The 17,245-nt window shown below is 47.2% G+C and overlaps 1 protein-coding gene across 4 annotated transcripts; it reads right to left on the bottom strand.

The window, feature by feature from the left end:
* Positions 1-316: 316 nt before the first annotated feature.
* On the bottom strand, positions 317-13,550 carry SIK1 (salt inducible kinase 1). 4 transcript variants are annotated; one of them, XM_082767946.1, is made up of 13 exons: positions 13,136-13,550; positions 12,261-12,377; positions 9,672-9,735; positions 9,330-9,491; positions 8,931-9,055; positions 8,693-8,816; positions 7,477-7,700; positions 7,091-7,240; positions 6,358-6,480; positions 5,886-6,111; positions 4,920-5,195; positions 4,161-4,392; positions 317-3,385 (listed from the first exon to the last, which is right to left on the bottom strand). In XM_082767946.1, exons 1-13 carry the CDS (start codon positions 13,286-13,288, stop codon positions 2,974-2,976), a joined length of 2,388 nt encoding a protein of 795 aa, XP_082624072.1. In that variant the 5' UTR covers positions 13,289-13,550; the 3' UTR covers positions 317-2,973. The 4 variants fall into 4 exon arrangements, with proteins under 4 accessions (XP_082624072.1, XP_082624074.1, XP_082624073.1 ...); XM_082767948.1 differs by lacking the exon at positions 13,136-13,550 and adding an exon at positions 12,523-13,103; XM_082767947.1 differs by lacking the exon at positions 12,261-12,377.
* Positions 13,551-17,245: the final 3,695 nt, after the last annotated feature.

Genomic DNA, 17,245 nt, shown 5'->3' with positions numbered 1-17,245 from the left:
TTGCTCGTCCGGTAACGACTAAACCACGCTTGACCATTTTCACTCCATAGACCTCTCTCCCTGTCAGGTTTTATAACCCGATTACTACAGACTTGGGTTCGATTCAGACAGATTGCCGGGCAGTGAAAGGCTCAATATCCCATTATCAGATTTGTGAGCTGGCCATTCCTCTTCATTTAGTATGTAATAGAAAGTGTCAGCGATGTCCTGTGGGCTCAGGCTTCACAATGAGCCTTAACTACGCAAGGCGGACGTGCGCAGCTGGAGCTCGGGTGACGCTGCAGAGAAAAAAACTCCACGGAATCAGGTGCAGGACAACGATTTTAAAACATTTTTTATTTAAATATTAAATAAAACACATCGACTAATCATTTTGGTGTACATCTCTCATTTTAACATAAGAAATAAAATGATTGTTCAGTCATGATAAAAAATAAACTATACATCTTAATTAAACCAATCACGTAGTGTCTTTAAATACCCTATTGCATTGCAGTCTGCAGAACAGCACTGTCAAGATATCTACAAAAAAAACCAAACTTTTTAAAATGACCTCTTTCTGCTCCAGCAAGAATTCCAAAGAGGCTCTACAGCAATTGGAAAAGAAAAAAAAAAAAAAAAAAACAACACTATGAAAGTAAAGTGCTTGTCATTGCTTAGGACAGGAAACAAAAGAATCTGTGGCCTTTGGATCCATGGCATTTAAACAGAACAAATATTGAAGGGGAAATTCTGCGTTTTAAGTGTGTGCTACCCCTTACAAAACTGAAGGCCAGTTGCTGCTTTGTGACGAGCTGGCTTCTTCTCACCCCCCTCTCTCCAGCCACCTCCAGATAACATTTTGTTGTTGTTTGCTTTGTTTTTGTTTTTAAACCGCTGTAATTTAGCGTGAGACTTTGGTGTTTCCTCTGCTGCAAGGCACCACGCAGTCAGAAATCGAGCTCAAGCAGTTTTCCCTCCCTGTGAAGCTTCCAGACCACGTAGCAGCAGTGGCAAGCTGGAGGTGCAGCAATGTAGACACACAGGTACTACACACAGATAAAGAGGTCGTTTATGGAGAGCCACAGACAGAGCCACAGGACATCTTTAGCCATTCCTACTCCCACCAAGTAACCTAGTCAATCTTTGGCTTTTTTCTTTGTTTTTTCTTTTTTTTAAAAAAAAAAAAAAAAAAAAAAAAAAAAACAAGACAAAAAAAAAAAGGTATCTATATTATTTGCAAATGCGTAATACTGCAGGTTGCACGAAGCCAAGGTAACTTGAAGGCACCCTGTGTCACGCTCGGGAGATGGGTCCTCGGAGCATTCTGACCAAAACGCGACTGTTTCCCGACCTTCCAGCGCTAACTTCCAGCTGTTTGCTCACCTGCTCCCAAAGCTCGAACGCCCTGCCCTGCCCTGGCATGGGGGCACGGCCTGCTCTCCCCCTTACACCTCAGCACATCTCCTGTTGACGCCAACAGAAGTCACGCTCCGCCTCAGGAGGAGGAGTGGGGTTTCTACCAGAAACACAATATAAGCATCTTACAAAATATAAAAAATAACTAGTGTTATATAGTTTTCTGCTTCCTATTTATATACATATACAGCATTAAAAACCATACGAAAAAACACCTACCTAATCCAAAACCTCATTTTGCTAGTATGCCAAAAACAAACCAACCCAAAATGAACACCCAAAGATTGTGCTGTTTTACTCGCTTTTAATACAGTTTTGTTCAGAAATAGCTGTACTCCGTGAGAGTAGAATTCTGTTCTCACCTATTCCTTTTGTCTTTGTCAGTATAGAATTAGAACCTCAATATTGCACATTTCCCCAAGAGTCAGTTCTATTTGGACCCTGATAATGAAATGCATAAAAACATAATTAGCAGCGGAAATAACGATGTGCAGCGCTAAGGAATACCCCTCAGGCAACTTGGAGGCAATCTCTAGGAGGGCTTGTTAGAAGGAAAACCCTTCCGCCACCCTGCCAGCGATAGCGGTTCCCTCCTCGGTGCTTCTGCAGGAATATGAAAAAAAACTTAGTGTTTATAAAAGGATTCCTAGTGATCATTTAGACCAACAAAATACAGGCGTGTGCATGCGTGTATACGTACGTATACACACAGCACCCCAAAAAGACATCCCTGCAGAAGACCAGACAGTACGTAATTTGGATCCTGATATCAAGGGATACATTTGTCAAGAGATTACTCGCTTCTGTGCTAATTATAAGGTTGTTTGGTTGTTGGTGTGGTTGGTTTTTAAAGGTTTTCCAGCTGATACATCAAGCAGAAAGTTCACAGTTTTCATTTAAAGTATACATATCTGGGAGGTGCGGAATGGGGAGCTTGGTTCCTTTAGAATTAAAAGCGTTAACAGGAGGAGGGAAAAAAAACAAATGGCAATGCTTCCATTTTTGTCTTCTACGAATGCATAAATGCTGCATGCCACTGGTTTTCTGTTTATTTTCTTTAAAAGAGGTAATCATCTTCACAAACCCATAAGTGAATATTGTGAAAAAGGGAGGCTCTGGTCCCTTCTCTGAAAAGCCTCTCCCTGCTGTGTCACCACTACCGACAGCTGCTAATCTTGCATAACAGCGGAGCTGTATTGGTCTGACTTGAGTACAGTACCGAAGAGTTCTTCCCCGACCACATCCCTCCCTGTCCCCACAAATGCCCCACCCATCTTCCCCATCATTATTTTTCCTTTAAAAAAAAAAAAAAAAAATTCAATTTCTATTCGTATTTGTTCAGTGCAAGAATAGTAGAAGCAAAAAGACATACATATTGCTTGGTTCAGTTCTAGAAAGTTGCTAGCTTTCTGAGCCAGCCAGCCTCTTCACATACTTCAAAATTTATTGCTTCTGAGTCACTCGTCCGCACGACGCCAGCCAGCCACGGCCCTACACGTGCCACGGAGCAGCGGTGCAAGTTCTTCGCGAGAAAAAAACCCACCACAGCAGCGCCAGCTGCAGCAGCCGGAGCTCTCATTTGACCAGGACGAACTTCCCTAGCTGGTTGGAAGTCAGGTCCTCCATCTCACAGTCCCCGTGCTGCAAAGTGACGGCCTCGTAGCTCGGAGACTGCGCGGAGAAGCTCTGCTGCTGGGAGAAGGTGGCGCCAGCGGGAGAGGCGCTGCTGCTGATGTACAGGTGAGTGTCTAGGAGGTGAGCTGCTGAGGACACCGGCGACACGCTGACACCGAAGAAGTGAGGTTGGAGCAGCTGGCTGTTGCCACCGAAGGCCAGCTCAAAGGAGTTCTCTCTTTGTAGCTCGGACAAGAGAAGAGAATTGGATGTTTTGCAGGTACCTGCGCTATCCGAGGAGGGGAGGCCGCTGGTCGCAGGCGTCTGAGGACAAGCTGGATGGAGTAGCTGGTGATGCTGGAGCTGGAGCATTCTGAACAGAGGCCGAGGGGGGAAGAGGTTAGCTTGCATTGCTAGGACGGGCTCACGTTTTCCTTCCTCCCTTCCTGCCCCAACCCCCGACACCAACTCGCCCCTTTTTTGTCCTTCTCCACCAAACCTCTCCCTACCCAGCCAGTAAAACTAAAGCAAAACGCGCCAGGTCGCCGCGTTTTCACTTGGCTTTTCCTCATGTCAGAGAGGGAGACCAGCACCAGAAAGCTATCTAGTCGCAGCGTGGCCAGCTAATAATAGATGTCCTAGAGACAACGTGTGCAGATCAACCGGAAGCAGAGTTTTCCATCTCGCTTCTCTGGGAATGAAGAGGTGCCACCGCACATGACATTTGAGGCCACTGGAACCGTGCCTCCTTTGTGGGCTGTAACTTTTCCAAATTACAAGGTCTCACTTCCTCACCATGGGAAAATTACAGGAGGAGGCAGAGGAGGAAAGAAATCATTCCCAAAACTAACAAAGAAAAATACAGCTTGCAGTGGGGAGAAGTAATGTTTTCCCCCACGGTACCCAACTGCCTCTCAATCCAGCAACCTCCGAACGCTGGGCCATCGAGATTTCAGCCTGGAACTGCACGTCCTGCGTTACGCGTGCCAGCGCAGGAAGCCACAAAGGAAGCTAAGCAGTTTATCTGCTGCCACACAGCACGGCTGAGAGGAAAGGAATCCCCAGTGACTCAACTCCCCGGCCTCTTCTGCCCCTAACCAAAGCAACCCCCAGGAAAATAGTAAACCTCCTCCAGGCCGGCTTCTCACCTCTGCTGCTGTAGCACCTCTTCCAGGAGGCTTCTTCCCTCTCTGCTGCTCCCGCTGCTGCTGTACAGGCAGGTGCTCGGCTGCGTGTGTTGGAAAGGGCTCATGGCACTCCTTGCTGCCCGAGATGAGGAGGACTGACACACCTGCCGAGCAAAGCCTTTGATTTTATTCAAGCCGAGAAACCCTTTGGCTCGAGCGTTCTTCCGCAGCTGCTGCCTAAAAGCCTTCAAGCCTGTGGGACACGAGGAAAAGAAACGCACTTTAATCCTCCTTAGCATTTGCCTAGGAGCCTGCTTCACAGATCAGCCCTTCTGGGCAGCTGCCTTCGTTTGCGTGAGCACTGCACTACAAGAAACCATGACTCTTGGGCTCACGGTCACAGCTCTGCCTGATGGCCAGAGCAGGACTGCTGTGACGGAACAGGGCCCGGGACAGCTGCACCCTCGTGCAGACGGACACATGCACAGCAAGGGACAAAGCTGCTAGCAAACACGAAGTGCAGTCTGTATTTTAGGAAGAGGGAGGAGCTTGCCGTCCCACTCCCAGCAGCAGAAGTATCTTCACGGGCACGCTGAAGCAGCATGCGAGAGCCTCCCACCTGAGAACCTTCCTCAGGGGGAACTGACTCTCCTCAAGGACCGTGAACATGAGAAGCAGAATGCCTCCACACAACCCTAACACAGAGGGGCAACCCCCTGCGTGCTTCCCTCTCCCAGTGGCAGAGCAGACACCCCAGCAGCAAAGCGAGGGAGGAGTTACCTTGAGTTAATGAGGTATCAGATGCTCGCCTTCCTTCTTGGAAGCTGACGGGCAGGAGGGAAGCACCTCCCATGCAGCCCTGGGCCTGTAGCACCGGGGCGTCAGACTGGGAAGCAAGGAAGGGTGATGTCATCCTGGCTGCGGCCGGGCTCCCCGTCATTACTTGACCTGCCAAGCAGCTGCTCAGGGCCACGGAGCTGTCATTTGAAGATGAAGTAAGGCAGCTGTCTGAACTCGTTCCCTCCGTGGGGCTCGCTGAGGAGGAAATGACTATACCTGCAGAGGGGAAGGAAGGACAAAAAAGCATTCCCAAGATGAGTGGAGGAAGGAACGAGCGTGACATCAGAGCGTTCTGCCCACCTACCCTGGCGCTAATTAGCAGCTGCGAGCCAGCGAGGTGTCCAGCAGCTTGTGCTGTCACAGTGCCTGATTCCAGCACGGGGCCGGAGACGTAAAAGCTGCCTGGCTCCTGCCCAGCCAGCAGGGCTCTGCCAGCACCTCCGGGCCTGTGGGGCTTCCTAGCACAACACTCCGACACGAGATTTGTGCTTTGTGAGCATTTCTGCTCGTTCAGCTCACGGGGTTTGGACACGTAGCCAATACAGTTAGTGATGACCTTGTGTTTCTTGGTTTTTGGTTGTTTGTTTTCAAATCCAGTCGCACATGCGACCATGCTCACCCTCCCAAACAATGAAGCAAGCAGAGAAGGGTTATGTCCTGCTTGTGAGAACGCTTCCTCTAAAATGATCCAGGTAAAATTTAACAGTGCAGAGCCCCTTCCTGGAGGACCACACTTATTTAAGGAAAAGACAGACCTGAGGAGAGCCGACCACCTCTTTTCTGGGCTTTCCTACCCCAGTCAAGGTAAAATCAGCACATGCTCCCCAAACATTTGGCTGCTGGGCTGCTCCTTCTGTCTTTCTCCTCTAGCTAAGGACAACCTTCACCTCTCCCAGACTTACTTACATGGAGGGGCATGCTGATAGAAATGAGTGGTGACTTCGGCCAGCGTGTGCCTCCGGCTGGTGTTGCTGGGGATGCGGATGGGGTGGTCATACGCCTTAATTTCGTCTTCCAGCTCCTTCTCTTGCCTTACTTCCTCGCTAATGGTGGTCTCCAGCAGGCTGTTGGGGGAGATGGAGCGGTTCCGAAAAAGCCCATTGAAGTTGGGATCCACAGGAAAGAACACAGGCTGCAAAACACAACAGGTCACAGACTGAAGGGCGTTTCAATTACTTCTGCACTGCATCTTAATACTTTTCACAGCTCTGGGGCATGCCTCCCATAGGTGTACTGTTTGAGAAGCTACTACAACACCATGCCCAAGTGCAAAACAAAAGATTCAAGGCAGAGAACAACAGGCACGAACTGTTGTTTTGGAGCAACAGAACAATTAAAAAAACAACGAGTTGCACACACGGCAGCTGAGAACACCAACCTGTAATGGATTGTTCATGTCACAGTCCATTTCTGCCTGCAAGGATGGCTGAATCAGGCTCTGAGGTTGCTGGTAAAGCAGAGATGATCGCAGGGTTTCACTAGTGAGACTGTCCTGAGGCATCTGAAGGCAGAGAGAGATGCAGAGAAGCCATCACACACCGCAGTTCCATGTGATTCTTCAAACACTCAAGGCTCAAGGAATTTCAGACACCTTCTGTGCGAGCCTTCTCCACGCACTTTCTATCAAAATTAACAAAGCTGCTCTTTCAATGCCAACACAAACACAAAGTTCCTTCTCCTAACTCAGGCAATTAAACTGGAAGTATGGTTTGAAAAGGCACCAGGAGTACGCTTTAAAGGGGGGTGGGGGTGAGGAGAAGAAAAAGAACGTCAGAAAAAACACAGACTGAATCACAGAGTACTTCTGAGGATCCTAGAGGGTGTGTAACAAAGAAAACGTAAGCGATCCGTGCCTGAGAGGGCAGCCTAATCTTCTGGCTCATTACTGAGCTGCACCAGAGGCAAACTGCTCTCCGGATCACGACCCACAGGCCGTTAGGATTCCATCAGCATCCTGCTGACGAACAGTAGGCTGCACCCTATCAGAGGGCACAGATAGCGGAATCGCTTCTCAGAAGCCTCAGAATTTCAGTCTTGTTTTTCCCATAGAAAGGGGAAGGAAAAGAGAGCCCACACATATGGCTTCCCAGGTAGGTAACGCCCTTCCTCACCTCGCCATTGCTGATCTCGGAGCTCCTCGGCCTTTGCTGACGGCCAGTTGCTGAACGACTCGACAGCTGGCTGCTTCGATACTCCTTGAGGCGCTCCAAGAGCAGGTAATAAATTGCAGCAAAGTGGTTGTAGCTGCTGTTTTGTAGAGACTAGAAGACATCAAAGCATCCTTTGAGTAACAGGTAACTCGAGATACAAGCAGCCACAACTCATCATTAAGGCTTCGAAACACTATTCATAAAAATAGTTAAAATTCAGAAGGGCAGTGTGAATTACAATACAGTGTGACACCGGATCAAGGCCGGTCACTGAGCAACACACACGACTGCACCACTGGCATGCTGGTAGCCACTGAAAAGATGTTGAAGGGACAAGCACTTCTCACCTCCACAGTTCTCTGCCTGTCGATGCCAAGTGTCTGCATGATCCCAAGGACCTGTTCATTGTAGTCACCCAGGTTGGAGTTGTAGTTTTGCATGGAGAAGGACAGAGACTGCTGCTGCTGAAGAGACGGGTCAGCTTGCATCCACTTGTGCTGCTTTATTTGGGAAATAGTTATTCGTTTTGTTGGGTCCACAACCAACATCCGTCGGATTAGCGTTTCACAGTCTGGATGACAAAGATAAACTCATGAGCAAGGGGTAGAAATGACAGTCCAGCCCCAGGTCATCACTAAGAAACTTTCCCACCACCAGTGTTTGTCATCTGTGAAAATGGGATTTAAGAGATTTTTGAGCAGCTGATGCATGGTGTGACTACTAAATATTCAGACCAGCACAGGAAAGGCCAACATACATTTCATAGAAGCAACGTGTCACTACAGGAAATGAAGCTGTACTGCCTAGCAGCAGCTTTCAGGTGGCTTTCCACCTTGCAGGAGGGATAATTGTGAGTGGACGCAGGTTTAAATCTACTTGAAGCAGGTCAGAATTCAGTACAGGACTACTGTATGTACTCAGATACAACTTCCTGGTCCTTGCCTACTGCTAATTTGTTTATAACCAGAGAATCAAAGCCATTCATGATAAAGGTCACACTTCAAAAGATATTATTCACTTGAAGAGAGAGGCACATTCACTTGTTTCTGCATCCAAATCAGGGACAGGTGATAATACGCCTCAGTTCCTTTTTCTCACCAGCCTGTTGGAGTGCAAGCGTTCAAGAAACAGCGCTAAGCCTCACTATTTCTGCTCCCCTTGGCAGCAAAGCCACACTGAAAAGTTCCCCTTCTGCATGGTTTGAGTATCTTAAAACTACACCCATGTCAACATTGCAGGCTCATTAAAAGTCTGTTTTCTCTCTTTTCTAAGCAATTATTTCTTCAGCTAGGGTTTCAATTATTTTTGCAATCCACAGAGATACTCGGAGAAAGGAAACGACAGCGTTTTAGATGCATCATGGAGTAGATATCAGAAAAGAAAGCATGTGCAACCAGACCCTGAACTGAAGTCCTACCCTACAGAAATTACTGGATACATAAAGACAAGGGGATTTCCAGCTGCAAAACCAGTCCCATCCGTCACTGTCCCAGGAAGGAACAGGACAACTATTCCTTTACTCGCAGCCCCTTTTCTGACATTAGGGATCTGAATAAAAAGCACCTTCGGACATGAAGTAGGGGATGCGGAACCGCCCCTCCAGCACTCTTTGCCTCAGAGTAGGTAAGTTGGGTCCATCAAAAGGCAGAGAACCACAGACAAGGACGTACAGCACCACCCCAAGGCTCTGTCAACAGAAAACAGCACAGCACGTGAGTGATTCCAGCAGAAGCAATGGTTTTGAAAGCCCACAGCCCCTACGAAACTGTGAAATGCAAATTCTAAGAAATTTCAAGCTCACCCATATATCAAGGTGAGGGCCTTCATATTCCTTGCCTTCAAACACTTCTGGAGCTGCGTAGGGCGGGCTTCCACACCAAGTGGAGAGGGGTTCTCCTGACTTGTAGAAGTTTCCGAAGCCGAAGTCTGGAAGGAAGGTGAAAGTCTGGGGTAAGACATTGCTCAACCACATATGAACATTTCAGAAGTAGCTGGAAAAGGAGGGAAAGAAGCAGATGTATTGCTTTGTTCTCCGTGTATCAAACTGAGATACTCTTTTTTTTTTGTCCAAAAGGTATGTACAAAGAAACATCGGTATATTTTCAGTTACCATAAGTACATTTATTGGATCATGCTAGGGAGACTGAGTTTGACTACATGCTTAACGCTGTTTATAGAGTAAGCGTGCATTTCCTATTACCTGCTAACTTGATATTCATGTTAGCATCTAGCAGAAGGTTCTCTGTTTTGAGATCTCTGTGCACGATGTGGTGGCTGTGACAATATTCCACCGCCGAAAGAATCTGCCAGAACTTCTTCCGTGCTTCACTTTCACTCAAGTGCCCGTTGGAGGTCAGATGATCTGCAAGACAAAAAAAAACGCACAAAATTTAGAAGCACCTGGAGGAAGCTTTTTGTAATATTCCATGTGCTGTACTTGCTTTTTGACAGCTGACAACACCAAGCCTGGATTTGTAGCCAGAACATACATTACACAGGACTGACAGCAACAAAGCCACAACTTCTAAATCTAAAGACTTACCAAACATTTCTCCATTCTTTGCAAACTCGGTTACAATGTAAAGCATATCCTTTGTCTCCATAACCTGTCGAGACACAAGAAAGGACACGCTTAAAGAAACGCAGACCTCTGTAGTTTCTTTCATTTCTCTAAATGTATTCTCAGACGTATCGGTTCAATTATTTATTTGCTGCAGCAGCTGGCAGTAAAGACATCTAATTTTGCACCACAACGATCTCTCCTAGCAAACTGGTAATGAAAAAGATAACAATTCATTGTTCATGCCTACAATATACAACAGTTTCCCGTGCCATTGTTCTTCTCACCATTACTGTGTCACTTCATCTCCATAGGATAACTGGTGAGCATTTCCATACTTTTGTACACTTCCCTGAATTCCTTTGTTTGGTTAAAATACGCATGCAAAGTTTTATAATTCACCGGACGTATTTTGAGCATTCAAAGACACTTAAATTTACTTAAAGTCATCTTTGTTTCATGGCTAGCAGGTACTCAGATCACAAGAGATACCCAGAACTTGGAAAATCAGGAAGTCATTCATATCAGACACCCCACTCCCAGTGAGCGTTGGCTGGGGACGTGGCAAGCCTCCCATGCAAGAGGAGATAGGTAGCTGCTTGTGTAACTGCACTGCCTGAGGCACATCAACAGCTGTCAATATATTGCTCAACGCTCACCTATCAATCTTGTGTCAACTTCCTCTGACACTTGTTATTTTACACGTCTTCAGAGGGAAAAAACAAACAAACAATGCTGAGTGTTTTCAAATCCATATTCAATTACTATGCCACATCCTTTAAATGTTGCCTTTCAGGTTTAAAAACAAAACAAACAAACAAAAAAAAAGAAACAAGACAAAACAAAAAAATTTCCCTAGAATTGGACACAAAAGGAACAGGTATTTTGTTTTGGAAGCAGGAGGCTCGCAACAGGTTAACAATCAAACAAGCGCCGATACGACTTCAAAGGCTGCCGTTTCCAGCCTCCTAAAAGTAACTTTTTTCGAAGTCTCTCGTCCTCCCCTCACTACAAGTACACACAGACACAAAACGAAAATAAACAAACAGGGAGCAAAGGAAGAGAGGTTCCCAGTTTAAAAAAAATGAAGGAAAGTGTTCTGGGAAAGTTGCCAGCTGGATGAAATTAAGACGCCGTGCTGAAACTAAAACAATGATGAAATAATACAAGAACACACACCCTACGTCGGCATGTCATCTAATTCCATCCCTGCTTCTCAGTCTTCACCAAACAGGTAAAGCATCGATTCCAACAACAAAGAAAAGAAAACTGCTGAAAAGAAATTACGGTGCGCTACCAACGTCACATGCTCAATCAAGTGAAGTGGTTCAACTAGATGGAATTTAACCTGCTTTTCTAAAAGCTTCAAAATAGTATTTAGTATTTTCACCCACATCATTCCACTGAAATGAAATCAACAGGACTGTTAGAATGTTTCGGTATATCCTACACTGCCCTATGGGCAACAATGACGTCAGATGTTAACGCAGGATCATTTTTGTTATGATGTTTAATACTATAAATATCAGGCACTTCGTGTGTGTCAAGGTCTTTAAAAGTAATGCCTTGCCTAAGCACCTGCCTTACTGGCTTTTCAGCCTTACACGTTAATTAACTTTTTTTTTTTTTTTTTTTTTTTTTTAAGCTAACAAACCCAACGGTAAGATCGCAACTGGTCACAGTGTGTGCTACTGCACATGGCATTTCAGACCTGCTGCTTCCCTTCTTTTGCTATTCCTCCCCCCTGCCCTTCTGGACAGGTCCAGACGGACTGGGATGCCTCATCTTCTTCTCCCATCCACATGGCACTATTTCAGATGATTAAGAGGAACTCACACCAAATGCTAATTAGATCAAACATTTAGAATTTGCAAAGCAGTCCTTGCTCACTAGACAGCTGTGATCCTGTTTTCTGCACAACACATTAATTTGTTCCAACTGTTAAAAAAAACAAACAGTGCAGAAACTGAACGAAATTAAATCAAAATTCATATTGTGAAACTCTACAAGTGGAAGGATATTTTAAATTAATTTTTAAAACTATGCAAACTGGAGTGGAATAACCAAAAAGGTCATTTTCAGACATATTTTAAGATGTCAACATTTCTAGGCTTTTTTTTTCTTTTTTTGCTGGTGATTTTAAAGCCCTTCCACTTACGGCAAGCCCAACTTTTGTGCCTGCAACTCCGCTGTCCTAAAAGAGTTTAAGTCGTCCTCTTATCAAAAGCACGTTAAGAAGTTCTGACTTTCTGCACTGGAAAAGCGGAGGAGTTAGGACGGCAAGTTAACTGTAGAAGATCAGATAGTTTGTTTCAGATCAAGAAAAGGATTCCAGTCTGTTTTAATTGTTTTGTTTTAATCAATTTGCCAAAAGGCTGTCTAATGTACTGGAATCTTGTTCAAAGAATGATGAATGACTTTTTAGAAAAAAAAAACAACCAACAGTTTTTGAAGAACGCGCTTTAAATAAACTATTTCAATTTGCATTTTCTCTGCAAATATTTGACATGAAATCATGTGGGAGACACGCATATGTCATTCGCATGCCGCGCTTCAAAGCCGACCTCTTACCTGGTATAGCTTGATAATGTGGGGATGGTTCAAAAGCTTCATTATCTGAACTTCTCTATAAATCTTCTCCAGATTGCTTGGGTCTAACCTTGTTTTGTCTATTATTTTTATTGCAACCTGCAGATTAAAGAATTAAGAAAATAAAACAACTCCAGGCATTAAAAAATAGGTATTCCTAGAAAACAAACAAACCAAAAAAAACAAAAAAAAAACAAAAAAAAACACAACAGAGCACCACACGCAAAACCACACACAAACTCACAAAATCCATGTAAAGTTGCCTCTAAAGTACGGTCCTGACAAAGCTGATTTTTCTGAACCGCACTGAATTCATGACAGAGTGTTTTCTTTTTTTCTTTTCTACATCAAAGGATTACATGTAAGGTAGTGAGCAGAACTGCAGAAACTAGCACCGGGCAGGATTCGGTAAATCTTTTAATCCACCCCATGCTAGCGAAAAACTGCTTTCTGTAACAGGCTGTTTCCTACTCGAGCGAGCGGTGTGCCTTTGACATGCAGCACACATGGAACTACAGCTGCATGCCCATTAGGAAACGCTCTCCGCCAACACTCCAAGTTTTTTGCTCTCCAAATGTTCGCGTTGAATGAAAGAATCAAACCTGCCTGCAGAGTTCTGGCGCTCCTCAGCCTGTTGGGCTCTGGGAGCAGCAGGAGGGATGTGGAGAAGGTGATCGTTGTGGCTGGTGATGTTATTTTGGAGGCGTTCTTGCTTTAGTTTTACACCAACTCCGTGTAAGGCTGTTGGTACCGAGGCGAGCAAGCACGGAGTGTGCAGCCGGGCTTTCCACCTGATTTTGTGTGTTGTTTTTTTTGTCAAGAAAGCCCCGTCCGGGCTCCCCACGAGCCGCACTCACCTGCGTCTTGGTCACCCTGTGCCGGGCCAGCTTCACCACGGCGAAGTTGCCTTTCCCCAGCGTCCTCTCGATGTCGTAGAAGCCGACTCGCAGCGGCCGCTGCTGGGCTGGCTTGGCGGCGGGCAGGGCGGCGTACTCCGACATGATCACCATGGCTCAGGCGGCCGGCGGCCGAAGGCACCGCCGACGGTCAGGACGGCAGCAGCATGGGCGCCGCGCCGCGCCCCTCACACGGCTGACAGAGGCAGCGGCGGCGGCGGCGGGGTTCTCCTCACAGCCGCGACCGTTGTGGTGCGCAGCGACCGTTGGTGCGCGGCCGTTGGCGGGCGGCCGTTGCCGCGCCCGTACCTGGCGCGCGCTCCCCGCGGCTCTGCCGCCGCGCGCCTGGGGTGTGAGGCAGGGCAGGCAGCGCGCATGCGCGGCGGCGCAGGGAGGGGAGGGAGGGGAGGGAGGGGAGGGGGGGGCATCCCGCCTGCTCCCTCCTCCCCCCGCCCCTCCCCTCCCCTCCCTGTCCCGCTCCTCCTCCCCCCCCCCCCCCCACCTCCCCCGCCCACCGGCCGTGGAGCCGCGCCGGGCCCCATTGACGTCACGTTTGACGCCAGCGCCACGCGCGGCCCGGCGCGGGGCTGGAGGGGAGCGGGCCGGCGCGGCGTTGCCAGGCAACGGGCGGCGCTGACGCGCGCGCTGATGGAGCCGTCGCCATGGAGACGGGGGGGGCGGTGACGTCAGGGAGGGGAGGGGAGGGGAGGGGGGGTCTCCGGGCCGCCCCGCCCCGCCGCTGTCACGTGACGCCCGCCATCTCGCGGCGGGGTCGCCCCCTGCCGGCGCGCGGCCGTTGGTGGCCGTTAAGCGCCCGTTAACGGCCGCAGGGAGCGGGGCGAACCCCCCCCCCGGTCCTGCCTTCTGCTGGCAGCTGCCGAGGTGGCTGCGCTGGCTGAGGGGGGGGGATCTCGCCCTCTTTGGCACCCTCAGGTTGATTGGGGGTCCCGAATGTGCCCGGGGGGCTCTTCACGAGGCTCGTTGCCCGAAGTCAAGTGGCAGAGCTTCCATAAAGTGCAGCCTTCACACAAAATACACTCTTCACCCAAACTTCAGTTTTCACACCAAATTCAGTCTTCACACCAAGTTCACTCCTCACACAGTTTGCACGCTCGGTCTCAAGTTCCAGCTAAGCCTTGAAACTACGGCTTGAACGATGCCTGGCGCGTCTGTTATCCAGCTTACCCTCTGCTAAAGTCAGCCTAGACTGTTTTTTTCAGCCTAGTAATACTCTACTTGGTGATAAGGATCCCGGCCAGAAGGCTGTTTGCCTTAGCCTGAAGTCCTTTCCGGACTGTCACCATCACTAACACACCAGCCACTGACCTTCCATCCAGCAGCCACCACCACTACAACTGGGCATGCCACACCCCTCGCAATAAAAATACAAATTTCACAGGAGGGATATGGCTCTGCTTCATGCCAAACTTTGCAAAGCAACTGATGTATGTGGTTGTTCTCACCGGTAGCTGATGGTCTCCTTAAGGTCCTTGAGCGATTTCTGAAGGGCTCAAGGTGGACCCCCCTATGGGAGGAGAACCAACATTGTTAGCTTTTTTTTGTATTACTGTTATTTAAGATTTACACTCTGAGGACCTGATGAGAAAAAATGCGGTCTATATAAATCAAATTACGTGATATACAAGCTGGGTGTCATAAATAGGAGCCTGAGCATGGGCGCTGCTTGCACAGAGGCACCGATATGGCCCCGGTCATGGGACTCGTGCCATTTGGTGTAAGGGGGTAATAGCATACAGCCCTCCCTGGCTATCGCAACGTTCAATTAGCACTTACACAGTGCTTTGAATAACTCGCATGAAAAGCTGGCTTATTATTATTATTATTGTTATTTTTAAGCTAACAATGTATTCTCCGTGGAGCCCACGAAGAGGAGGTGACGCACAAACAGCATATACAGTAGCAACTGCATGTGAACAGTGCCCCAGGAGTTATAAAGAAAAAAATTACCTTAATAATGGTTCCTCTGCTGTGGTGGGATTTTCCTCCCTTTAATTATAGTTGCTGTTTTCATTTCAAATTGATTAAGTGTTTTAGGATGGCAAACAGAACCAGGCTTTTTAGAAAGAACACGCAAGGCGGACAGCCCCAGCTAGGAAGGTAACATTTTTATTTTTAAAGGACTCTTTTTTTTTCTTTTTCTTTTTTTTTTTTTCTTCCTAAATGGGAAGAAGTGAGCTGGATTTGGTGCTCTGTCTAACATCTCATGATTTTTCCACCCTAAGGAGTGGCAGACACCTGTGCCATGGGACTGCCTGGAGATTGTAAGACGGCCCCAGAGGGTTACGATCCACGATCCTGGTTTTAATTACCCGCATCAGATGGAAGAGGCAAGAAGAACTGGCAAGTGTTGCTGTCTGGAGAAGGTGCTTATGCAGATCTGCACTCTCTACTCCGGAGGGTGGGATACATGTGGCTTCTTCAGTAGAGGAGGCAGCACACAGTTTTTAGGAGCCATCACACTATTGTATGATTCACTGAGAATTAAAGACCTCCTGTATCTATCACTCTCAGCAGCCTTCCAGTATTTCTCTTCTATTTTTCACACATGTGGGTCACGACAGCTTCCATCAGTGCTGCTCAGAAGTAACCGTTGCACGGCTCTGGTAGTGTCGTGATTACATTGCTTTTCTTCCACTTTCACTATGAATCAGTAACGTCTAGGCATCATGAACCTCTCACACGGTCCCATTTCTCTGTCCTAGGGGTGCTTTTCTGGGAAGGTCGATGCTTTTGCAATTCCTGCTCTAGCACTTCTGCTGCCCTCTGGTGTTTTGGTTATCTTGAGTGAGGAGTCACTTCTGGGAAATATCCATGGTCAGCAGAGGGATAATTACGGAGCCGGCTTGTACGTAACGAGGGTAGGAAGGCAAGGAAAGTGGCGCGGCACTTTCCAAAGTGTCTCCACCAGGATGTTCCTCTGAGTTCTCTACGAGGAGGGAGAGGCTGGGAGGCCACAACTGCTCATTTTTTCCATTGCAGTAGTCCTGTGCCCCCTCGCTAAGGGTGGCATGGTCTACGGATGGGAATGTGTACGATGGCCGCTGCCTTCCAAAACTCATCTCACAGATATTTCCAGCAATTCAGTCTTCAGTCATTTCACTCAGCATTTTCTATCAGTTTCAAAACAAACTAACAACAATAGCAACTTTCTTCACTTGGGGAAAAAAAGCAAAACTGAGAAACGGAGGCATTCCTTTCTGCCCCTTCCACCTTCCGTAGTTACAGCCAGCCTGGTCTGCTGTCGTAGGATTGCTGGGGCACGGCTTGCAGTACAGCTGTGGTTTTCCTCTTTTCTTTCTTTTTCTTATCTTTTTTATTTTTCAGAAAGGACCGTTGATTATTTTGAAAATCATATTTGTTGGGCCATTTTCTGCGTCCCATCATTTACACAGTGTAACTGAGTGAAACCTTGCTGAAGTCAATAGAGTTGTCCCAGGTAACACCAAGTCTGAATCTGGCCTAGGAAAACGTAAAATGGAAGGTGTCACATTCCGAAAAGTGTAGGCACATTTGCAGGAAAGGAGTTGAGAAAATCAACTAAAACATTTGTAGGCTTAATTTAAAGCCAAAAGTTTTAAGCCAAAAGCATTATCTCAGGGAAGGGGGAGTGCCTAAAAATTTCTAATATGATTTCGTGGTGTCCTTGAATTTGAAAAAATATCTGTCTGTGAGTGCAATTTTGGCAAAAACACTCCTGCCTCTCAAAGCTAGCATATCCTGACTGAGGCACCACAGTAGTATCCAGAAATACATTTCAGACCACTGGAATGTCTTTGGTCACAGTATTGCATCACAGTAACACAATTATCATCACAACAATGAGCTTTTGTTGTTAATGCTTATGACATTTCATAATTAACGAGGCGATGGCATTTCTCTGACCTAACACATTGAGCTTGCCTTGCAGAAGCAAGGTACGTAGTGCTCCTCTTCAGCCTTCCTCCTTATCTGGGGCTATAAAGCAGCTTTTTAAAGGGTCAGCGCCAGGTATGCAGGGTTCTTTCCTTTCTTAAATATAAAGTGCTACCAAATCCACTGTTAATACCAAGG

The sequence above is a fragment of the Aythya marila genome (genome assembly GCF_965140915.1).
Source record: "Aythya marila genome assembly, chromosome: 1".
In the NCBI taxonomy this organism is placed as follows: domain Eukaryota; kingdom Metazoa; phylum Chordata; class Aves; order Anseriformes; family Anatidae; genus Aythya; species Aythya marila.
This window is presented reverse-complemented; position numbering and strand designations above follow the sequence as displayed.

Coding starts and splice junctions, on each gene's coding strand:
- SIK1 (XM_082767946.1), bottom strand. CDS start 13,288: ATGGTGATCATGTCGGAGTACGCCGCCCTGCCCGCCGCCAAGCCAGCC. Junction 6,481..7,090: donor CCGAGATCAGCAATGGCGAG/GTGAGGAAGGGC, acceptor CTCTGCCTTCAG/ATGCCTCAGGACAGTCTCAC. Junction 6,112..6,357: donor ACATGAACAATCCATTACAG/GTTGGTGTTCTC, acceptor TGTGTTTTGCAG/CCTGTGTTCTTTCCTGTGGA.